This window comes from Paramisgurnus dabryanus, chromosome 8, assembly GCF_030506205.2.
Source record: "Paramisgurnus dabryanus chromosome 8, PD_genome_1.1, whole genome shotgun sequence".
NCBI classification, from domain to species: Eukaryota; Metazoa; Chordata; class Actinopteri; order Cypriniformes; family Cobitidae; genus Paramisgurnus; species Paramisgurnus dabryanus.
In genome coordinates, this window is record NC_133344.1 from 32,346,888 (window position 1) to 32,372,867 (window position 25,980).

Sequence of the window (25,980 nt, forward strand, 5' to 3'; positions counted from 1 at the left end):
AAAGAAACGCTACATGCATACGCACATACACATTTTTCTACAAAGCAAGGAATACAAACAATCAAGACTGTGAAAGCATCAAGCATTTTTTTAGATGGACGATGAGGTTTATTACTACAAGTGACTCTGGACTATAAAGCGGCAACGTTTTGTAAACTTTTTTGGAGAAGCGTTAATAAAGTCTTGAGCACCACAAACACAGTCCTGTAGGTCGCCATTGCTGTTTTGGTTATACTCACGAAACTTGCGTGTCTACGGTTGAAAATGTTGTCGTGCAAAAAGTGATACTGCTGAAACCGCTTAGGGAGAGGAGAACAGATGAGAGCATGACTGGAGATGTCAAGTTTACTTAATTTTTTTACCTCACTTTGAGTGTCCACTAACTTTGGCAGGATTTTTCTTTCTTGAAAGAGCTTATTGTACAAACCACTACTTTGTTAACAAAGCGTTATGGTCAGCCAATCACACAAGAGCTTGAATGATCAAGAAGTACTGTGTGCAATATCCATTAGACAGTCAGTAAAAGAAATGTGGGCGGTTTGTGGGCGTGCTGTCTGAAACCAGTCTATGGCTGAAATTGAGTCATGTTGACAGGCCTGTTGAATTCAACCTCTCCAATCTCATCTCTTTTCTCTCTCACTCTCTGAAATGTTCAGTTATGACATATCTGTCTGCTTTAAGTAGACATGCCAGAACAATCATTGGTGTGAGAATGAGCCACAGTCGTACACATACACCAACATTCATGAACACGCTCATATAGTCTTCAAACACTACCGCCCTGACTAATACAGTATACTCATGCAAACTGACAGCAATGACTTTGACACACACCCATGGTCTGTTCCAAATCTTAGTCAACTATCTACATAGGCAGCATTTAAGACATAAAGGGACGGTCTCCCGGACAGGGCTTATCCTAGTCCCAGACTAAAATGCTTGTTTAAGCTAGCTGAATCTTGCACTGACATATCTTAACTAACATACATTATTATTATTGTTTTGTTTCAAGATGCACAGCAGTATTGTGTTTGTAAGGTATGTATGTATGTAAAAACTACTTAAAGGTGCAGTGTATACATTTTAGCAGCATCTAGTGGTGAGGTTGCGAATTGCAAACAACGGCTCAGTCCACTGCTCACCCCTCGCTTTTGAAACGCATAGAGAAGCTATGGTAGCCGCCACGGGAAAAACATGTCATCAACGGAAACAACTTAGTAAAAATAGTTTGTTCGTTAAGGGCGTAGAAACATGGCGGCCCAAAATGGCGACTTCCACGTAAGGGTACCCTCAGTGTATGTAGATAAAAACATCTCATTCTAAAGTAATAAAACCATAATGGATCATTATAAAAAGGTCTTTATACACCCCTGATAATATTGTTTTGTATATTATTTTGCATTTCTGTCAAGAGATCCTTTAAAAAAATACACACTGCACCTTTAAATGTCCTAATATAATAAGGCCTGGTCCTGGATTAATATAAACCCTGTCTGGGAAACTGCCCCTATAGGTGTTCATAGGAATCTTGACTTAAATGCGCTCTTATTTGTAGATTGCTTCAAATTAAAGTGCTATAATACATAAAAAATGTAAATGTAACGTAAAATATAAGGCAAAATTGTGGGGTTAGCATTGCCTGTATGCTTTGTTGTAAAGCCAATCCCAGAATTGTGTTTTTATTAATAAGTTGCTGATAATAAGCTTAGGATTGATCAAAATAGTCCAGTCTTATTAAAATGTATAATTTTCCCTCATATTTTTGTGTGCATTGTTCGTATTACAGTGTAGTTCTGTTAGCTTAGCAACATGCTAATGTCAAACTCTATTGAAATGAACTTTTAGTTGGGTTTCACTATTTGTGTGGCGCATATAAGTTACACAAAGCATTGCAAACCGGTCACTTATGTCATTTTATGAGAGTTCGAACATTGCCTACAAGTCATTTGCCCATGTAAGGCATCTCGTTCGATTTTGGAACGGTGCTCCTATCAGTTACAGCATTTCTTTTTGAGACGATCGTTTCACAACACAATATTTAACGAAAACAGACACTCGTGAGCAATCAGGCCCATTCTTCCTGTGAACAGCACAATAGTAGCGCTCACTTCCTGCCTGGATCCTTATCTAAGTTCATACATTCACATATTATGTTTGAGAACAAAAGAAATAGTGAGAAGGAGAATGAGAGCGAGTGAATAACTGTGAAGAAGAGAGAAGGGGGGATACTGTGTGACAGTCTTCTTGAATAATACATCAGGGTTGACTTGTCAGAGCGGTGACTTCAAAGCACAATGCACGCTGAGCCGAGAGAAAAAGAGAGATTGAGCTACAGAAGAAGAGAGAGACGTTGGGATGAGGAGTGGGTTGTTAGAGAGGAGAATATCTGTGTGCATAAAATCTCCATATGCCCCGTCGACGCGCTTGTTGCGTTTATAAACGGATCCGCCCTCCATTTTGAGCCAAACAAAATGTCCTTTTCTATGTTCTTCTGGTTCCTCTTTCCACTTGATTCTTTGGTTCCTCTACTCCGGGGGTTCTCAACCTTTCTTGGTCGAAGATCTTCTTTGAACGATCTTAAGACTACTATAAATACTACAATCTGTACTTTTAGGTTAAAAATAAACAAAAAACAGTTATTGACCAAATACATTTAAATCAGTCTTCAGAACTGTCTCCTTACTTTATCCCAGTTCTTAGAGTCCAAAATTTGGATTTCATGGTGACCCTGAATTGTTTGATCAATTACCCTTTAGATTTATTCACATTTGTTTACGATGTAGCCTATATTTTGCATGTTTTCAGCAAGTGAAGCTGCGTGTTGTAGGTCACAGTTTCTTAAATTTACTTTAAATATACACTTAATAGAAATCTTTGGTTGCTCTATTTGCAGCCATTTACATCTACACAGTGTTTCTCCATTCATCTCCATTCATCCATCTTTTCATACACCCCTCCATCCTTGTGTGTGAGCTGAGAGCAGAATCCTAAAGAAAATTACTTCTTCTTAAAACAACACAAATTAGTAAACCTTTCAATTGTTGAAAAGATTGGGCTTATTATCAAAATTTGGAAGGTGTTCGTGAAGTCAAATTTCCTTAAGGTTTTAATTTTCAAGTTTATATTATTTATGTAGCACTTTTCACAATCACACTGTTTCAAAGCAGTTTTTCATGAAAGTAATAATGTACCTAAAATTAAAACTAGCTGTCATTATTTACTCACCCTCGTTTCGTATAATCTGTGTTATGTTGTTTTTTCTGTCTTGGAATACAACAGAATGAAATTTAATTTATTTTTTCCATACAACAGCAGTTCAAACCCACAAGTTCAAACCCAAGTGACGAAAGCATCAATAAACTAGTCAATATGTACTACATTCATAGTTCTCATGGGCCATAAAATTACTGCGTTATTTACTGACTTCTGTTCAGTAAGTTTTTGACACAAGAACAATATATCTGAGTCAGCGAGTTCATCTAGAGAAACAGATCAGTAAATGATTTAACCAAATCAGTAAATGAACAATTCATGAACTATTTGTTCTTTTTCAGTTCCAATTCTTGAGTTCAACTCACTAATTTTGAGTAAGTAATTCACGAATGGAAATATTATCAGGGAATAAAGACTTTATTTGTTTCTTTACCCCTTAGGTGTTACCTCACCCTATTGAGTGAAATTTACACTCTTAAATATTTAAACAATATACAGTTTGTCAGGATTAAATAAGAATTGACATGCAAAACCAAGCGTGCCGCACAAGCCCTGAAAAGTGAAGCCAAAACGTCTCGATCGCCCCCCAGTGACTGGTCCCTGTATAGGTCATAAACCCCGCCTCCCCATTTTATTCAATGGGACTTGAGACCAACTAAAAAAATTAATTACACTTCAATTATATTTTTTCCGAACCTGGTTTCTGTCATTTATTGTAGTTTTTATCACACTGATGTAAATTCAAATGTTTGTTTTTAAAATACGTTTATGTTTAGTTAGTTATTTAATGATATAAAAACGGAGGTGTCACGTCATGATTGACAGCTGTGATATCGTGTGATATGCGCATTCTGAGAGAGCGAGGGCGGGGTTTTGACTTTGCGGCTTCACTTCCTGCTCACTACTGCGCATGACTGGTCCCGAAATCGCTACTGCGCAGACTCAAGACCCAAGATGTCAGCGCCATATCAGGACACTGGCGGCATCACTTTTCACCAATGGAAGGGAGCGAAAAAGTGTCGTCGATCTTTTTTTACAGTCTATGCGCAAAACACTGAAGTAAACGTAGGTGTCCTGCCATTAAGCAGGATATCATTTTTTTGAGGCACACTCTCTTCATAAATGAATCAGTAAGTCTCCCTACATAATTTATTTTATTAAACACTGTTGAAATGTCTATTCTAGAGTCTATGACCTTTCCAACAATATATAGTTTGCAGTGATAGATTAAAATTTACATCAACAATATTGAATTAAACATAGGTTTCTTGTATTCGGGATGGTGACACTTAACAGTGTAAACAAAGACAAACGTTTGGCCTAATAGTCTTAAATATGAAGCGCAAGTTGTACGGACGGCTCTTATGATACCTTATGGATCAAACAGAACTGGTCAAATTTAATGTCACTTAACTCTTTCACCGCCAGCGTTTTAAAAAAAGTGGCCAGCCAGCGCCAGCGTTTTTCATGATTTTCACCAAAGTTTAATGCCTTCCAGAAAATGTTCTTCTTTAAATATATAAACATACAATATACCAAATGAAAGAACAGACCCTCTGCTTTCAAAAAAAAAAAAAAAAACGTTTCATCCTACCTTCAGTAGTTCTTTTGTAATCAGCTTTTGAATATGGGTAGGTTTCTGCAGAAACACCACATTTTGAGCAAAAAGCAGAGATAATTCCATTTTTGTGACGGACTTTTCATAGAGATCCCATTCAGAGCGATCTTTAAAACAGACACGGACATGCAGCCGCTTGCCATAGGGCAATACTTCCGGGTTTAAAAAGAGAAAGACGGAAAAACTCGTCATTGGCGGGGAAGCGTTTTCTCTTGATTGACGAGATATCTCGTCAATGGCGGGGAAAGAGTTAATAGAAAAGAGGAGCTTTAAATTTACTTTTATTCCCAGGGAAAAAATAACAGCATATGACATGATGATGCTAAGAGAATGCTTTATACACTCACAGTAATCGACATCAATAAAGCATATAAAACTACATATAAAGTGTAGCAAGGATGGCGTATTTTTGTAGGCCAACCCGGAAGTTAGCGGGACACTGGTTTCTTCGCTAAAAAGCTCATTTATTTTTCCATAGACTTTTGGATTGGAGTGGAAAGGGTTCAAAATATTCCCCTAAGCAATGTGACATCAAAACAACAGCGGCAGATGTCATCATGTGTCCTACGTCAAAGTAGATAAAATGTTTATCACAAACTTTAAAGATGCCACCGTTACATAAGTTTACTAGGTTACAGCCTAAAAAGTGGCCCTGGACTTTATTTGCCAAAAGCAGCACACAACACACACTTCTGTTGGCGATCGCCCTCCGCCTATTAGCCATCGCTGTAGTGGACTGGAAATCTAAAGCAATGGGGAGCGATCAGTCAAAACAACATTCTGGAGTTTTTTTTGTAAACATTTCTTTACACATGACCCTAAATATGACCACAAGATTGGATGAAACATATAACAAATGATTATTTGTTATTATAAACTTTCTTCATATGAAAAAAGACTTGAATTATACTTACATGAGCAGCCATGTTGGAAAATGTCCTACCCCTTAGTTTGAAGTAAAGTCCAGAAAAATCTGGCTATCTGGCCCTTCCCCTTCCTCTAAAAGAGAATTCAGACATCCCTAGCCCTTTACGTGAATGCACTCACAGAAGGGTTAGGGGGAAAATCTAGGTAGAAATGGGATTGGGCTTTACACATTTTATCCAACAAGATAATCTTTACAGATGACCCCACAACTTTTATACATTTTTGAATAAAAAGCTAACCTAACCATGGGTTCACACCAGCCGATTCGTGTGTACCGCGTCTAGTTTGCCGCTCAAACATTTTGAGTTTACTTGAACATTTTGAGTTTTCAGCACGTGAAGTTCTAGATATTGAGACATTCACGTGGAAATTTGCATTATGGGAGGGGCTTCTGCGACTCTGTCACTACTAGAGTAAGCTCCTGATTGGTTAACGCAGTGCATTTTCTCTGCCAAAGTTCCAATTTTTCAACTTGCACATTTCTGCGGCAATGCTCAATTCGCGCGAACTAGACGTGCGAATGAGGCGGAATCGCGTCTACCGCACCATGCTAAACGCATCATTGCGCGTGAGACCTCCACACGCGCGTCAACGCGTCTTCACATGGACATAATATTGAAATCACTCACGCTTGACGCCTCTACCGCGGCTGGTATGAACGCAGCATTAGGCTACAAGCTAACTACAAAACGTTTGCTCGACTTCATCATCATCGCCACGACTCTTTCGACAACAACTCAAACTTTATTAAAAACATTTAAAAACTACTTCCCTGATAAAGAAATACACTGTTGATGAATCTTTGTTGGTAGTTGTGCCCATGATCCATGTTTAAAGTTCAGGACAACCTCGTAGATCCCATGTAGCAACTTGTTAGCAACCACCCTTTATAGACACATAAAAGCTTTTAAAAGTCCAGAATGGGGGTATTACTGGTGTGTTTTATGTCGTAGAATAAATTGTGAAAATATCTTGGGCTTGTTTTTAAGATCTTAGTTAGTTTAACCAAACCCCCATTCAAAAAACCCGATGACTTCATGGACAATGGAACGGGAAGTGCTAAAATGCTAACTTGGCACTATATTATATTGTTTACATGCTGTTACTGATGTAACAAAACTGTTTGGTGATGCTTTGCGGTGATAACAAATGAATACAAAATACATTAGTGCCCTTAAGACTACTGCTGACTAAGACATAAAAATTATAGCATTACAACTGAAAAGCTATTAAGACATTTAGAAAATTTTGAGCAGACTAGCATAATTGCTAAATCATTTCAATGGATTCTGCTCTCACAGTCCTCAATCCTCCTATGTATGTGTTTTGGGATGTTGCAATGAAATGTGATGTTGAATTTCTTTTTACTGTGTCAACACAAACACCTTAGGTTTTATTTTATTGTTAAGATTACACCACACATAACTTTTTTTTATATAAATGTTTCGGCTTGGCGTAATAATGTTTGAGTTTGAGTTTGTTTATTCAGGACAATGTGCAGTTACATTAAAAAGATGGCTGCACCAGATTTAGCATAAAGCTACTTTCCATCTGTAGTCCTACACAGTTAAGTGTACACATACACTTACAGTACATGCACTTTTTTTACAGGCTGGATTTATACAATGGCAAACTTTGTGCTAAGCTACAGATAATGATATGAGACCAGACACATTGAACGTATAGATGCACAAAATAATAGACAAACTACACCACAATCTCTGCTGTAAACATCAAGGGCATTCTAACCCCCCTCCTTCTTCATCACTCGCTCTTCCTTTCTCTTCCGCCCACTTTTCTCCTTCCTATACCCCAAATATCCATCCAAACTTTCCTCTATGACTCTCTTGAATCCTCTACTTTTACCACTTTCTGCATCTTCTCCCTCTTTCGCTTTACTTTTTCTTCTCTTCCTCTCTTTCTCCCTCTTTATCCTCTGTCCTGCAGGTTCTCCCAGTATCCGTGCCATGCGGAACATCACAGCCGTGGCCGGTCGCAACACCTTCATAAACTGCCGTGTGATCGGCTACCCGTATTACTCTATCAAGTGGTATAAAGACAGTATGCTGTTGCCAGACAACCATCGTCAGGTGGTGTACGAAAACGGCACTCTAAAACTGAGCGATGTGCAGAAGGGCATGGACGAAGGAGCGTATCTGTGCAGCGTGCTCATCCAACCCCAGCTCTCCATCAGCCAGACCGTCCACGTCACTGTGAAAGGTAAGCAACCGCTGTTAATGATTGAAGTGAAACACCCAAAAAGTCAAAAGCTTTCCAGATTCCCTTGTGTTGTGTTGTGGTCTACATTTTAATAAGGTCCTATAATACACCAATTGCATATTTCTGGCATGTAAACCATTTCTTCATTATAAAGGACCACATCTTTTCAAACTCCCTCACACCAGGTCGGAAATATCATACAGAATATTTTACTGACCCTGAAGGACAGGGTCGTAAAAATTCGGTCATAATCAATTATTATACGTCATTTAATATTTTAATAGTAATAATTAATAGCTTTTGTTTGTGTTCATTATCGTTTCATTTAATAATTAATAGCTTTAGTTTGTGTTCATTATCGTTTCATTTATATTTATTTACGAGCATATACTGGAAGTTAAAATATTTGTTTTTATTTGTGAAGAGAATAGATAAACAGATACCATGTGTCAGATTACAAAAACTAAACTAAAATTAAATGACTTTCTTTATGACAATGTACTGTACTTACATTCTTTCATTCTTTCATTACATTGGTGTTAAAGTTCAGCAGCTTTGGGCAGATTTATCAGCCTATGACATCAAATGAACTTGAAAGAGTTTCGAGTCTAGTGCTTGCTAATCGCTATATTGCAGAACTTCACATAGATCTACGTATAGACATAGATTAGTCTATGCAGCAGAAATACGCAAATATACACACTTGGCACCAGCTGGACATGGTTCAATTTCAAAAATAGAGTGTTTGACTACACTGTAGAAAGTAAAAGTTGGATCAACATTTTGGGCTCTGTTTTAACGATCTAAACAAATTGTATGAAGCGCACTTTGCTAGATTAATAGCAGGAACATGGTTTATGTGCCTGGTGCACTGTCTAAAAGGGTTGTTCCTATTCTCATAATAAATAATGGGTGTGTTTTGGGCGTAACGTGCAATAAACCAATGAGAGTCTCATTTCCCATTCCCATTTAAAGCCAGTTGCACTTGCGCCATGGCGGATTCCCTATTTACATGGCAGAATTTGTAAGCAGAGAAACTGTAAGCGGAGGAAGAAGACCGCCAGTTTAAGATTAATGTAAAAAAAAATAAAATTGAAAAAGGTATTTTTTTGTAATAAAAGCTTTGGTTCTTTTTAAAAGTGTTTTTAGGCATTGAGTAATAAGTCAAATCAGCATGGTTTTAATTGTTGAAAAGTATAAAATGGGTAACCATCTAACCATATCCAAAGGTACAAAGTCATCATATGCAATAAATCTGTGGTGTATAAAAAAGAAATAAATGCAATATTAAAACTTTTTAAAAACGTCACGCCTTCTAGAGACTCAATAATAAAATTAAAACTGCAAGCAGTGATGGAAGGGCCCTCGCACACATGACACCGCCACGCCGTGGCATAAGAATTAAAGGGAACAGTAGTAAATAGGCATTTAAGCATGTAAACATAGGTGAACCATTTAAAAGTGTATGAGAGTATGAGTGACTACATGTAAATATTGGCACGTAGATGTGTTCAGTCCAGGACTCTTATTGATCATGTAAAATGTAGGGCAGATCTGACTTTGAATAATCAGTGTAAAACATGTTACTTCTTGTTGCCAGCAGGTGGCGCTATGGCCATAAGTGACTTTTGGCATGTAGATGTGTTCAGTCCAGGACTCTTGTCAATTATGTAAAGTTTGGGACAGATCAGACATTGCATAATCATTGTAAACATGTCACTTCCTGTTGCCAGCTGGTGGCGCTATAACTATAAGTGACTATTGACATGAAGATGTGTTCAGTTCAGGACTCTTATTAATCATATGAAGTTAGGGAAAGATCGGACATTGCATAATCAGTGTAAACATGTCACTTCCTGTTGCCAGCTGGTGGCGCTATGACCATAAGTGACTATTGACATGTAGATGTGTTAAGTCCAGGACTCTTATTAATCATATGAAGTTAGGGAAAGATCGGACATTGCATAATCAGTGTAAACATGTCACTTCCTGTTGCCAGCTGGTGGCGCTATAACCATAAGTGACTATTGACATGTAGATGTGTTCAGTCCAGGACTCTTATTAATCATGTGAAGTTAGGGAAAGATCGGACATTGCATAATCAGTGTAAACATGTCACTTCCTGTTGCCAGCTGGTGGCGCTATAACCATAAGTGACTATTGACATGTAGATGTGTTCAAGTCCAGGACTCTTATTAATCATGTGAAGTTTGGGACAGATCGGACATTGCATAATCAGTGTAAACATGTCACTTCCTGTTGCCAGCTGGTGGCGCTATATCCATAAGTGACTATTGACATGTAGATGTGTTCAGGTCAGGACTCTTAGCAATCATGTGAAGTTTGGGACAGATCGGACACTGTATGCCTGAGTTCCAGCAACCTGTTTCATAGCGAAACATCCAATTTGTCGGGCCAGAACCGACACAAATTTTAATATAGAATCAAATCCTTCGCAATTTAGCATCACAAAGGCCTTAAGATGAGACTCGCCAAATATGATGATGATCCGACGAAAACTGTAGGAGGAGTTAGTTAAAGTATGACTGCTGAAAATGAGAAAAACTGAGCCAAAATCTGAGAAATAATTCAAAATAGCTGACTTCCTGTTTGGTGTAGGGCGTTGCTCCAAGAGACTTTTTTGTAGGGCTTGTAATAATACATGAGCATACCGAAATTCGTACATGTAAGTTAAACACAGTCCAAGGGCTGCTTCATTCAATATTTGAAAGTGGCGCTAAAACATGTTCCTTCAGGTTGCCAGCTGGTGGCGCTATGGCTATAAATGAAAATTGTTATGTAGATGTGTTCAGGTCAGGACTCTTAGCAATCATGTGAAATTTGGGACTGATCAGACATTGTATGCATGAGTTCCAGCAACTTCCTGTTTCATCGGAAAACATCAAACTTTGTCGGGCCAGAACCGACACAAATTTTTACGTAGAGTCAAATCCTTCGCAATTTAGCATCACAAAGGCCTTAAGATGACACTCGCCAAGTATGAAGATGATCCGACGAAAACTGTAGGAGGAGTTAGTTAAAGTATGACGCCTGGAAATGACAAAAACTGCGCCCAAATCACAAAAATAACTCAGAATAGCTGACTTCCTGTTTGGTTTATGGCTTCGCCCCAAGAGACTTTTTTGTAGGTCTTGTCATGCTACAGAAGCGTACCGAATTTCGTAATTGTACGTTAAACACAGTCCGAGGGCTGCTTCGTTGAAAATTTGTAGGTGGCGCTATAGAGCCGTTTTCCCACGCCTAATTCCAAAGCCTACACCACATGTAAATTTTCATCACTCTTGACATCCGTGCAAAATTTCATGAGTTTTTGAGTATGTTTAGGCCCTCTAAAGTCCCGCTGAAGTCGGAGAAAAAAAATAATAATAATAACTCCTTGAAGAACAATAGGGTCCTCACACCCCGGTGTGCTCGGGCCCTAAAAAAATGCTGCTGCACATCCATATGTGCAATAAGCAAGCACGTGTTGTCTTCCCGTTTATAGCCACATATTACTGATGTGCTCTATAAATAATAAAAAAATTGTGCCATTGACTTTAGACTAGGTTTTAGTTGGTCAATGGCATAGGCTATTTTATTTGCATCAAAGTAGCAAGGCGCCAACAATGCGCCTGAAAACACCTTATTTTCAGACCAGCAAGACCATGGGTGCAAAAATAGCTGCAAATGCATTTGCTGTTTAATAACGTGGCACAGGATTTGAAAGTCGCATTGCGAATGTGATGTCACATTGATTACACCCCACCCATGACCGCTCACAGACTCCGCCTTATGAGCTATTAGTTTAACCTAATGCCAGAGACATGTTTTGATGTAGTCCAAAGCACATGTGTAAGCGCTCTACCCCCTATTTTGCATACAGAAAAAGCTTTCTTTGCATGTAAAGAGACACAGCACGTTTTTCATTGCAGTCACAAATGGTCATGTTCAACATCGTATAAAGAAAGATCTCTGGTGTATTTTGAGCTAAAACTTTACAGACACATTATTTAATAATAAAATTGTATAAAACTGGAACCCCCCAGTTTAAGAACTACTGTTCTATAGCATCCCTGTGAAGAACCTTTCAAGCACCTTTATTGTGTGTACTGTATATGATTTTAGAAACAAGTCCACCATTAAAGGTTTATAGTTTAACCCTGGAGAAACCACAGGGTCAAATTTGTTCAATAGAATAAATGGGTTTTTGGATTTTCCTGGGTTCTCCTGGGTTAATAAAATACAAAACGCTGCCTCAAATGCAAAACCACCCATCGTAGTATAGTTCATCTTTCAAATGTCACCTTTACTAAAGTTTATCAAGTGGTGTTAACTTGGATGTGTATTGGCGTGTTGTGGTGGAGTGAGTGTGTGCTTAGGTTTCCCCTCCACTGGCACAAAGATCACAAGAGAAAGCACAATGCTAATAACCTCTGATTAACAGGATTACAGACCTTCTGCAGCATTACAACCACTCCTCAATTACACAGCATACTTAGCATGTGTTTGTGTGCTGGGGGGGCTGTAATTTGCAGTATGTTAAATGTAAATGAAAGGGAAGCCACACTGATGTTAGGTTTTGAATCTTGTCCATGTGTGTCTATACAACGGGACGAAACCGCTAAGACAGCGAGGTCCAGTGTGTGTTTGTGCGTGCGTATGTGTGTACCGGTACAACAGAACACTGACTTCAGTGTGAAGTCGCTATAGTGCGCTGCCTGTCTTGTCATGTCTCTGATTTAATTAGCTGAATTTTAACAAGCCCCAGATTAAATCCCCCAGATGTCTCCAATGGAGCCCCCCACCTCTGTTTCCATGGCAATGCCATTATTCCCCATGCCAATCGGGCTCTAATTAGAGCAGCTATTATGGGCTGGAAGGGTGGGATGCGAGTGTATGTGCGTGTAGTTTTGAAGGGTGATGAGGGTCAGGATAACATTGCAGATCATGGAAGCGTTCGAATTTAAATATTGAACCCTCTGTCTCCCTCAGTTCCACCGCTCATCCAACCCTTCGACTTCCCTCCCACCTCCATCGGCAAGCTGATGTATATAGCGTGTGTGGTGTCGTCCGGAGACATGCCGATCCGGATCACCTGGAGAAAGGACGGGCAGGAGATTGTGTCAGGAACGTCCGGGGTCACCATCGAGACCAAGGAATTTATGAGCTCCCTCCAGATCTCCAAAGTCTCACTGAAGCACAATGGAAACTACACCTGCATTGCCAGCAATGACGCGGCCACTGTCAGTTCAGAAAGACAGCTTATAGTAACAGGTGAGCACTAGAGAGTGAGCATATAGAAAGATTTCGCCATGTAGGATATGTTCTTGATCAACATCCTTGCTGGTCCTGAAATGATATTACAATCCTTCAATTACATTTTTGATCCAAGAACTAAAAGATGTAATCCAGGAACAAGTCCTACTTGGGTCAGAGTTACTTTATCAAGTACAATAGCCCAAATTTCTGGTTTATCATCATGTATCGTGGATTAAGATTTTAGATGGAGAAGAAAATGGGTAGGGATAAGGTACATGGTTCCTATTAATGTATAATTTTCACAAATTTTAGTTTCCCCTTTATTTACTCACCCTCAAGCCTTTCGAGATATATGTCCATCATCTTTTAGAAGAACCGTTATCAGTTATTTTTGAAAACGTCCTAGCTCTTACAAGCTTTAATATTCCGGTTTATTATGGGGTCAACAACCTTGAAGCCAAAAGAATGTGCAACCACCCTCAAAAAATATTAACATTTAAAACTTTACAAATGAAAATAACTAGCTAATGTTGATTCTCTCTCCTGATGCTAGTTATTTTCATTTGTAAAGTTTTGGGTAATTTTAATTTTTGGGCGAACTATTGCTTTGACGGCACCCTTCACTTTAAAAAATATATATATGCTCATTTTCCAGCTCCCCTAGAGTTAAACACTAGATTTTTTACCATTTTGGAGTCCATTTAGCTGATCTTCGGGTCTTGCGGTACCACTTTTAGCATAGCTTAGCATAATCCTTTGAATCTGATTAGACCATTATAATTGCACTAAAAAACCCCAAAGAGTGTCAATATTTTTCCTATTTATTTAAAACTTGACTCTTCTGTAGTTACATTGTGTGCTAAGACCGACGGAAAATTAAAAGTTGTGATTTTCTAGGCAGATATGGCTAGGAACTATACTCTCATTTTGGCATAATTATCAAAGAATTTGCTGCCGTAACATGGCTGCAGAAGTCACAATGATATTACACAGTGCCCGAAAATAGTCCCCTTAGTAACTTTTAATAACAGGGGACTATTTTCTGGTACTGCTAATGCAATGCTTATGGTCTAATCAGATTCTATGGATTGTGTAAGCTATGCTAAAAGTGGTACCGCCAAACCCAGAGATCGGCTGAATGGATTCCAAAAATGAGAAAAAAATCAAATGTTTAACTCTAGGGAACTGGAAAATGAGCCTATTTTCAAAAAAAGTGGAGTGTCCCTTTAAGGCTTTGTTTGTTTGACTGGAATTATTTGTAGGTGACTTGTGAAAACCACTTTACATTGAATTTACCAACTTGTAATGTTAAACGTTTATCACTAGTTGTCAGTTGATGTCAAAATCTTCCATTTATCTGCATGTCCTCATAAAACAGCATTCTTGACTCCTTTTTGTCCTAGTTCCTCCCCGTTTCCGGGTTCAACCCAACAACCAGGATGGGATCTATGGCAAATCGGAGGTCTTGAACTGCTCTGTGGAAGGATACCCTCCACCCAAAGTTGTTTGGAAACATGCCAAAGGTACTATTTTAAGTCACTTTTTCCATATTAAATAATTTTATTTGTGTATCATGATTCGATGCACCATTAACATGGTTGTTTAATCTCAAGTGCTCTAAATCTAACACCACCAAATTCTTCTCATGGTTCTTCAGGTATCGGAAACCCTCAGCAGTACCACCCGGTTCCACTTACGGGTCGCATTCAGATCTTGTCCAACGGTTCTCTGCTGATCCGTCACGTACTGGAAGAGGATCGAGGGTATTACCTGTGCCAGGCCAGCAATGGAGTGGGCTCTGACATCAGCAAAAGCATGATGCTTACCGTAAAAAGTGGGTCTGACCTTTCTCATATCAACTCTGTTTGTGTAAATCCACCAAATTGTACTGTACCTGTGCTTTATATGATACATCATTTGTGACCAGAACTAAAAATCATTAGAGTGTATTGCTGCCATCGCATCCATTTTGACGAGATTAGTACTTTTAGATGCAATAGACTTGAATACGATTTGACCTCCACGGGCTGGGATGGTTTGTAATGGTGTGTGCTTGAGGTCTTTGTTTAAGAAAGGCCCTCAGATGGGCTTTTACGTCTCAGACCGATGCCTGCGGGAAGGTTTTGAGATGCTTGGGTGGACACAGAACCCCTGCGCGCACACACAAAGCACACATACACTTGCACCTGTCACAGTTCGTCACTCAAACTAACGACCCAGGTTATGATATATCACTTATAGTGAAGCAAGAAATACAAGATATATACTGTAGGACCCAGGCGTATCTGTGTGTGTCTGTAAGTGAAGAGCTCTCAATAATGGGATCAAAACAACAGATTCGAGTCCAAGCAAGCTGATTTAGATTAATAGTATATTACAAGGGAATCTGTAAGGCCATCTCATGACTGATCGTTAGATCAGACACACGATCTGTTCTGCACACATCCATAATATCGATTTCTCACATTAATGTAGAGTGCAGAAAACTGCCGTCCACACAACACTGCCCCAGGCTTGAGTTACAGTCCGGGACGCAATGAAGCTAACATGCGCGGGTTTGATCATTAACACACAGCCGGCATGTTCCAAGTAATGCTTATTTTAACACAAAATAATCAGATGCAAACAGAAAATGGAGCCTGTTTTTAAGACTAAGAAGAATTTTGCATTGTGCTGTTACAATCGCAAACAATTGTGCACATTTTCCATTACGATTATTGTAATGAACCAAAAATGAATTTGCATTATTATTTAATGGAGTAGTAATATAAATTGTGAAAACCCAGCTAATGTCATTGTTTGTGATTTATTGTATTCTACATAAAATCATCCAAGAACATTCTGTGAAAATATAACCTTGATATCTTTAATATTGACCCAACAAGATCTTGTCTAACATTGAAATTAAAACATAATCAATGCCTGAAATCAAACGTTGATGTTCCAAATATCATAATTAAATTAGGAGACTTTACCTTGGATTTCACATTTATACTTTTATTCAGTACAGCATAATAGGATACTAAATGTGACCCTTGACCACAAAACCAATCATAAGGGTCATTTTTTATTTATAAGATTTATAAGATTTATGAGCTGAATAAATAAGCTTTTCATTGATCTATGGTTTGTTAGGATAGGACAATATTTTGTCGAGATACAACTGTTTGAAAATCTAGAATCTGAGAGTGGGAAAAATCAAAATGTTAAGAAAATCGACTTTAAATTTGTCCAAATGAAGTCCGTAGCAAAACATATCACTAATAATGAATAAATTTTGTATATAGTTACAGTAGGAAATGTACAAAATATCAGTAATACTTTATTTGAAGGAATGTTCTTAAGACTGACATGACACCTTCATAAACATGAAGGAGATTTTATGCACATTTATTACAACTGTCATTAAGTGTAATTTGTTCAATTAAATATTTTTAATGCAAAGATGTCATTGTTTGAAATGTCTTTGTTATGACAGCTTGACCTTAACCAATACATCATAGCTTGTCATAAACATAGCAGAATAATTATCTAACTTAAGAAACTACTTGGTTTTATTGGTTAACATTACATTAAACTGTCATTAAAATGTCATTAAGTGTTAATACTATATCAAATTATTTTAAATATGAACAAAATGCAACAGACACATCAAAATATTATACTTAACTTTATGTATATGTGCACAATACATAAAAAATTGACAACTAACAGAATTTGTTCTTCCTCACACAAAGGTTTCTGACATTTTTTTGGCATATAACAAAAAACGAATAAAACATAGAATGAATTTAATGTAAATAACAGTTTTTTTTTCAGCGATATGGACCCAACACTGCATGGCTTAACCCATTATTGTAATGTCTTAATTTAATTTTTGGTGAATTGGTCTCCAAATGCAATAAAATATAATTTTATCAATTTTAATTATTATTGGATGATTGATTTTATTTCTGTAACACCTGGAGGAAACTTAAAAAAACATTATGAACTGAAAAATATTCATGACGCTGTTAAAAAATTATTTGACAGAGTATTAACACTTAATGACATTTTAATGACAAATTAAATTTGTATCACTGTAGTTGAGGTCAAGAAAAATATTAATGACGCTGGTATAAAACTATTTGACAGAGTATTAACACTTAATGACATTTTAATGACAAATTATATTTGTATCACTGGTAAAAAGTGGTCAGTTATGTTGTCTTGGGTCAAGTTGTCGTAAAATGTTATGATGTATTGGTTTATGTCAGGTTGTTATAACAAAGACATCTCAAACAATGTCATCTTTGCAATAAAAATGACAGAATTGAATGAATGACACTTAAAGGCGCTCTAATCGAATTGAAGCGTTTTAGACCATAAAACATTTTTTGTTACATACCGGAAACATCTCCTCCCTATCTGCTTTCTGCCTGTCCGCTGATCAAATTTTAAAAAAACGCGATCTCTGTAGACAGCCCAGGCTTCACAAACGGCAATATCAACAAGTGGCCAAACCTAGCATCACAAAACAAAACAAAGTATTCCAGCCAATAAACGACAAAAAGGATTTGGGGGTGGGGGTTGGGCGCGTTCATGAAAGCACGGCAGGGAGGGGGAGGGGAGGAGTTAGCTACGCTCCGTCTGTTTGAAAACAGTTTCAAACGTCAACAATAACTAACGTCTCGCAGATTCGCTTAGAGAGCCTTTAATGGCATTTGTCATAAACAAGCATAAAATGTCTTTCATGTTCATGACACGTGTCATGTTATGATTATAAAGGTGTCATATCAGTCTTATGAACACCCCTTCAAGTAAAGTATTACCAAAATATCTTCATGAATCATGATCTTTACTTAAAGGTGACATAGAATGATTGAACGGGGTATTTATCCTTGTTCTGTAGCCAATTATTTTAAAGTAGAGGGGCCTGTGATGTCATAAGCATCAGTTTTTCAGATTGGGCCGTTTTCTGGCTGACATTTCTAAAAGAGGAATTTCTATGAGACTGAGCTGTTTAGCATGTCTAGCACTTTTTGTGTGTTCGTGAATGTGGGTAGACTACCATTATTCAATAAAGACAAGGTAAAAATGGTTTTTCATTCTCTGTCCCCTTTAATATCCTAATGTTTTTTGCCATAAAAAGAATAATTTTGACCCATTCAATGTATTGTTGACTTTCTACAATAATGCGACTTACCGTATGACTGGTTTGTGGTCCAGGGTCACAAATAATATAATAATGCATGCTTAAACACACTTGTACTTTTAAAAGGTGCTTTCCAATATAATTTTTAATGAAAAATTTAATAAAAAAAAAATGCATTGTAGTATTTTTGGAAGAATTATGGCATATTCTTGAAAAGTTTTATAATGGATAACTTTGGAGTAGTAGGTTGAAGCAGTGGATAAATTTGACTGGCTGGTTATGTGATATTCTTACATTTTCATACAGTGCCTATGGGTATCAGCTGTTTTTTGTTTATACATTCTGACTATTTCTTGCCCAACAGTCAGTCTCTCTTTCTCTCTCTCTCTCTCTCTCTCTCTCTCTCTCTCTCTCTCTCTCTCTCTCTCTCTCTCTCTCTCTCTCTCTCTCTCTCTCTCTCAGTGATTCAGTGTTTGTGTTATTGATTAAATCGTTCCTCTGTTCTGACTCCCTCAATTCTATCCGTTTCACTCGTTGGAAGAGGAGGGAATGAATAAGTGATGAAAACAAAACAGTGGAACCCCCCTCAGATCGATATTGTGTGAGTGAGTGTGTGAGGAAGCACTGTAGAGGAGTTACTCGAGGGCGAACGAGCGAGCGAGCGAGAGAGTGTGAAAAGTGATTTAAGAGGTGAAGAGAAAAACACACTGTAATGCTCTCTGGAACGGCAGGTGTCGGGTTAAATTCACACTGACCTCTGGCTGCTTGCTTTAAAAAATCACTTTCCTTTCATTTATTTACTCCATGTCCTCTTATATCTTCTTCTCCCGCAGTTCCAGCCATGATCACGTCCCACCCGAACACCACCATGGCCATAAAGGGTCAGAACAAGGAGTTAAATTGCACCGCCCGGGGCGAGTATCCCATCATCATCCGCTGGGAACGGGGAGACACCGTCATCGACCCTGACCGCAACCCTCGCTACTCCATCACCACCAGCCCCAACGAGAAGAGCGATGAAGTCATCTCCACGCTGAAGGTGAGACACAAGCCCATACATACAAACATGTTTATGTGGTCCGTAAAGAAGTATTGTAGACATATGTTGACGTCTGTATATCTGTTGATATGCCTGTTCTCCTCCCGTAGCTGAAGCCGGCTGAGCGTGGGGACTCCGTGTTTTTCTCCTGCCACGCCATCAACTCATACGGCGAGGGCCGTGGGCTTATCCAGTTGACGGTGCAAGGCAAGACAAATGCCCATGAACTACACGTTCACATCTTACATGATACTCTTTATCCAGAGACACAAAATCAATAATTTACTCTTTAGTATCGCTCTCTCCTTTTTCCTCCGCGTGTCTGATCTCCATCATCCGTTTGAAGTCGTCTTCCACGTGTTTTGTTCACAGAACCCCCTGATCCCCCGGAGCTGGAGGTCCGAGAGGTTAAAGATCGCAGCATGAACCTGAGGTGGACGCAGAGGTTCGACGGCAACAGCATCATAACCAGCTACGACATCGAGTACAAGAACAAATCTGGTACACCATTGCTTTGTTTCCATTTCAAGCTTGGCTGAATTACATTGTGAGCGTGCATTAAATATGTATTTGCGTGTCAAGAGAAATATGTAGCGAAAACCTCAAATGAATGGGATGTGAATGGGATTTCTGCATCAGTGAGAGTCGGGTGTTTTACCCTATTCTGTTTGTACAGTACGTCTGTGTACAGTATATCATTTTACGTGTAAACAGTCCTTTTTGCATGCTAACAAACGTAATGTTCTGGAACGGCCTGAATTAAGGTGTGATGTAAGAATGTGTCTGTATTTTTTCATTCCTGTTGTAGACCCGTGGGAGCTGAAACACGCCACTCGTAAGATCTCGCCCACCAACAACCAGGCCAACATTGTGGAGCTTCACCCGGCGTCTGTGTACAGCATCCGCATGTACTCCTACAACAAAATCGGTCGCAGTCAAGCCAGCAAAGAGCTGACCATCAGTACAGAAGAAGCCCGTACGTATTTTGGATCTGGTTCGCTAAGTGTGTATTACGATTTAGTGACAGAAGTTTAAAAACATATATTTGAGTTTAAAGATTTGTAAATGATTTTTTTTATTATTAATTGGGTGACACATTATGCCCAATTAGGATAATGTATCAAATAATCAATTTACAATATCAATATATCGGATTATATTCATTTTTATGATATTTTTATTGATTATTATGATTACCAAAAAGGCAATCTAGAGTATTTAGATATGTTTTTTTGGTGTGTTTGGTTTAAACTGGTTCTGAACCTGGTTTAGTACCTTACAAAGAACGCCATCTTGTTTCAAAAGTAGCACTAAACAGACAAACTGTTCTAACATTCAGTCACTACGTTGTCTCAGACGACGACATGTTTGTCTTGTGGCAGCTATCGTAGTTTCTCTGTCATTTTTTGCAGTGTACCAATACATTCCCTTGCGTAATAATGAAAATGGGGGGTTGTGGGTTGTGGTGTTAGAGTTCTGGAAAGTCCCTTATTTTCAAATCCCAATGTTGACAGGTATGGTGGCATTTAGTGGTGAGACTGCGAATTGCAACCAACCTTAATTTTGAAACGCTGTACTGAAAACAAGACAAAAAACCTGTACTGTATACTGAATCTTGTATCATTGTTTGTATGGCTCTCGTGCAGGCTTTCACATAGGATGCGGTGTGCGCTGCACTATAAAACCCATTCATTTCAATGGCTTGTGCCGCGCGAGGGTGGTTTGTTGTTGTGTCGAGCAAAGTGCAAGCGCAGCTCACGCCGCGGTCAAAGTTCAAAATAGTTTAACCTTTGCGCTTCGCTTTGTGACAATTACCCACACGGCCAATAGAAACGGGGCATCCAAACAAGCAAAAATCGAAATCAAAATGGACGAAAAGCTTATACTGCGTGTTTCGGAATCTACGAAGCTTTATAATAAAAGTTTACGATCCTACAGAGACATCGGAAGGAAAGCCGTGTCATGGAAACACGTAGCAATTCAAGTTGGAATGTCAGGTGTGTTTTAAGTCAGGTAACTTGTTGTAGGTAGGCAGCTAAAAGTTACGTGAAATGTAGACGGGCAACACCAGTCTGTATTCCTCATCCGCTTTTTAACGCAAATATAAACCCTGTAGTTATTTGTTGAAAACCCCACCTACTGATCTGGCCATCAGAGCACAAATCGCTCGGCGAGCGCAGCGGACACAGCGTCATATGTGAAAGCCGCATTAAGCAATAAAGCAAAAACAGCAGTGTTTCCCTACACGAAAAGTAAAAATAAAAATGCACACCCTGCCACACGCACATCCAAATGTGCGAGTTTGTGTGTGCTGGTGGGTAAACATGCGTGCTAATGCTTGTGGCGGTTGTAGCTTTGCGCACGGCTTGTCATCCTTTATTCATTGCGGGTGTTGTTTGAGCGATATGTTACAGATATACTGCCGCCTGCTTTACCGGAGGTGATTGTAGCAAACATTAAATACGACCAGTGGGATTTTTTTATAGAAAGACTAAAAATACAGGAGAAATACGTGGAAATGTTTAAACGGGATGATGGCGGGAAAGAATGGTAAAATACAGGAGAATCCCGGAGGGTTGACAGGTATGGATGCCAATAAAAGCCCGCATTACACATTTACATTTTCTACATTTAAAGATGAAGTGTGTAGATTTTAGCGGCATCTAGTGGTAAGATTGTAAATTACCCCTCCTTTTCGAAACACATAAACTACGGTAGCCGCCACAGGACAAACATGTCATCGTCTGAGACAGTGTAGAGACAAAAACGCACTCTGTAGTTTTTTCATTTGTTGCAGCACTTTGGGATTGTTTTTAACTATCAAAAATGTGTTTTACAAATAAAAAAATATTATTATTATTATTATTATAAAAATAAATCATTCTAAGGTAATAATAAAAAAATATATGTATATTATATTGCATTTCTGTCAAGATATTCTGCTTAAAGTAACATAGTGCACCTTTAAACATCCACAAGTTTCATGTATAAATATGCTAATAAATCAGATCGTATCTGAAATACATCAAGCAGTTTGTTTTCTATTCTTCTGTTGTGATCTCCATTGTCATCTTCTCACAGCTCCTGATGGACCACCCATGGAAGTGATTCTACAGCCAATGACATCTCAGAGCATCCGCGTCACATGGAAGGTAGAGCTGATGTTCTCATGTTACCAAAGGTCCCTTATTAAAAAAAAGAACACTTAACACTTTAATTTCTTTCTTTTTATTTCATTCAGGCACCTAAGAAAGAGCTTCAGAACGGAGTGATCCGTGGCTATCAGATCGGTTATAGAGAGAACGGGCCGGGCAGCAATGGACAGTACAGCATAGTAGAGATGAAAGCCACAGGAGACAGTGAAGTTTACACCCTGGATAACTTAAAAAAGTTTGCTCAATATGGTGTGGTCGTCCAGGCATTCAACCGGGCCGGAACTGGGCCTTCTAGTTCTGAGATCAATGCCACTACACTTGAAGATGGTACGAAATGTGTTTGCACTCGTATGTAAATTGTATGTGGGTGTGTATTACCTACTATAGTCCACCAGTAGTTTGTGAACCAGGATGTATTCAGCGCTTTTGTAAACATTCCCATGCTACATTGTCACATGATCTTATTATGCCGCAATCCAGAAAGTTCTCTCTATCTTATAAACATGGTTATATACGGTTTTACGCGGCCAATCATAACACAAAGCCAAACACTTCAGTGTATCTGGCTTGTGGTCCTCATCCACGTGCGTGTCACTGTCACTGCGGCGACAGTGATATTGATGCTGTTAAGGATAATAGTAATAACAACAAGCATAGGAAAAATAATTATAATTAGCCTGTCTGCCGAGACCCCTCTCCCTGATCCGCTGCTTTTCCTCCCAGTCTAATTATCTGCAGCTGAGCGCATTGTCTCTCTCTTTTCATCTTTCCTCCAGATCCCTCTCTCCGGCTTTCAACTCCCCTCCTATCCGCTCCCAATCCGTTCTCAGAGCACCTTTCTTTCATTTATCCCTCCCTCCATCTTCCAACTTCCACTTCTCCACCCACCTTTGTCCCACTGTCTTTCTTCTCCATCCATATTTTTGGAAAGCTCATTTTTGTTCTTCTGACACTGTGGATTGTTTTCCCAGTGAAGTTGTTTATACCTCTATTGTGGTTCTCTCGTGGTTGCTATTTTAAATGTGCCAACCTTACACAATCTCAGGTTAAGTCTAAACTAATTTACAAGGTGGCTTACTCGTATTAATTCTTTGTATGTTTTAGTAAGATCTGCTTTTGCCCCAGTGAAGTTGGGGATTTATTATTGTTTTTTCTAGTAATGATAAATGTTTTGTTACTTTATACAAATTCATACAAATAAGCCACTTTGTAAAGTAGTGGAGTTTGCATATTCTCCCTGTGTCAGTCTGGGGTTACTTCGGGTACTCCGGTCCCCACAGTCCAAAAGCATTCAGGTTAGGTCAGTTGGATTTGTGCTTCTTAGATTAACAGGTTTCCACCAAAAATATAACCATAGATGCTGAAATGTTGTTTATAAATAGATTATACAGTTATGAATTCTTGTGATATCAGGCAAGTCAACTTTGTACAATTGTACATTTTCTGGTCAATACTGGATTTTTTTTTAGCTTGGTCAAGATGGTTTATGTTGTTACCAGGTCCTACAGACTGTAGTCCAGCTAACTAAATTAGAATTGACCAGCTAATGACCCAAAATGGCAAGTCTCGACCAGCTGGAAATCATATTAAAAAATTAACTTAGCATTTACCTAGCAGCACCCACCCATGGTTACAGTGTTTTTGACTCAACAGTCTTGTTGAGCCTGGAACAGTCTTCGCCAAATAGCTTAGGAAAGTTTGTGATTGCTTTATTAAGTCCTTCCAGAAAATTACGTTTTTTTTTTATTATTGTAGCGGTCAAAAATCCTGGATCTTGTGGCATGTTTTCTTAAAAAATGCGATGGAATTTTTGGGAACTTTTTTTTTAAATTGCGAAGACTTGCAAAAACTGTGGAAACATGCAGGTTTTCAATGATGTGAACGTCACATAATTACGTCTTTTCATTACGTTCCCATGGCAACAGGGGTCATGGCTGCGCATGTGTCAAGTAAATGCAACCTTTTTTTAACTGAAAGGGGACAGTGAATGAAAAACCATTTTTACCTTGTCTTTGTGGAATAATGGTAGTCTACCCGCATTTACGAACATACAAAAAGTTCTAGACATGCTAAACATCTTAGTCTCATAGAAATTCCTCTTTTAGAAATGTCAGCCTGAAAACGGCCCAATCTGAAAAACTGATGCTTATGACATCACAGGCATCTCACTGCCCCTCCACTTTAAAATAATTGGCTACATTTTTTGAGTGGCAGCAAAGTCAGCCAATCAGTAATGAGATTGCAAGTTGAGCCAGTAGGGGGAGCCAAATAGGTGCAAAACCACTTGTTTAAAATCCCCCACCCTAATAGAGCTATCTGAGAGAGGTTTTTAGGAAGCTTCTAAGGCATTACAAACCCAGACAAAAATTATTTTGTCTACATGTCACATCACAGAACAAGGATAAATACTCCATTCAATCATTCTATGTCACCTTTAAGATATATGTGACTTTTGCTATATTTTGTGCACAGAAATCTGCAATTTATGCGGCGTATTTGAAAAAATGCAGCCCCCGCATAAATATGCGGAGTTTGGCTGATTATAAATTGAATCATGCGATCGCATAATCGCGTTTTTTTGGAGGGACTGTTTATTCCAGAGTCGTCTTTATGTTTCTCTGGAGATATAAAAATAGGCACAAACTGTTGACAAAAGCCGAATTTACACTACAGATTTAATTTTATTTTTTTGACGATCGACTTACATTATCGTTTAAATGCGACTCATATCTGATATCAGCATTTACACAAAACAATTTAAGGCAGACATACTGACCCAGAACAGCTTAAACCACAGAGGTTAATAAAAACTTGCAATATGCAAGACATGAAACATCAGCATCACTGTTCCATTGCGCTGCTAGGGAGTGTCATGTGATCGCCGGTAACACTTTATTTCAATAGTCCACTTTAGATATTTTACTAATTATAAGTAACTTTGCAACTACTTATCAGCTACCAATCTTTAAAGAATTAGTAGACTGTCTGCTTAATATCTAACACTTTATTGTGATGATATCTCAACAGACATTCAAATGTCTATAAGTATATCTTTCCATGTAAACGTATTCCACTAAACTAAACCTCTTCCCTAACCCCAACCCTTACAGTCTACTAATACACTAATAACAATTAGTTGACATATAGTTGCAAATTTATTTATAGTTAGTAGAATGTCAAATGCCTTGTCAGTTGACGTCATTTGCCACCTTCGCTTTTTCAATGACACACGATCTGTCCGTTTACATTGCGGATGTATTCGATTCATATCTGATTAATTTCCTCCTATGAATGAGGCATAAAACCATGAAAATTGTAATTTATGGCGTTTTTCCTGCTTACACGTTCATGGGTCATATCGATCTGTGCAACATGACGAAAAAATTGTGTCACTGTAAATGCGGTGTAAATGCAG

At 38.5% G+C, this 25,980-nt stretch overlaps 1 protein-coding gene across 4 annotated transcripts in view; it reads left to right on the forward strand.

Annotated features, from left to right (window-relative positions):
- The window catches only part of dscaml1 (Down syndrome cell adhesion molecule like 1), a 151,171-nt gene that overhangs the window by 97,202 nt on the left and 27,989 nt on the right, over nt 1–25,980 (forward strand). For 3 of the 4 annotated variants that reach the window (XM_065281565.2, XM_065281566.2, XM_065281567.2), the window contains exons 8-17: nt 7,706–7,978; nt 12,971–13,252; nt 14,641–14,760; nt 14,895–15,071; nt 19,205–19,410; nt 19,521–19,617; nt 19,783–19,911; nt 20,219–20,386; nt 22,492–22,562; nt 22,652–22,892. In XM_065281565.2, coding sequence (XP_065137637.1) covers nt 7,706–7,978; nt 12,971–13,252; nt 14,641–14,760; nt 14,895–15,071; nt 19,205–19,410; nt 19,521–19,617; nt 19,783–19,911; nt 20,219–20,386; nt 22,492–22,562; nt 22,652–22,892 — 1,764 coding nt within the window. Of the gene's footprint in view, nt 1–7,705; nt 7,979–12,970; nt 13,253–14,640; nt 14,761–14,894; nt 15,072–19,204; nt 19,411–19,520; nt 19,618–19,782; nt 19,912–20,218; nt 20,387–22,491; nt 22,563–22,651; nt 22,893–25,980 lie in introns of those variants that run through there. The other variant, XM_065281568.2, reaches the window with a different exon arrangement.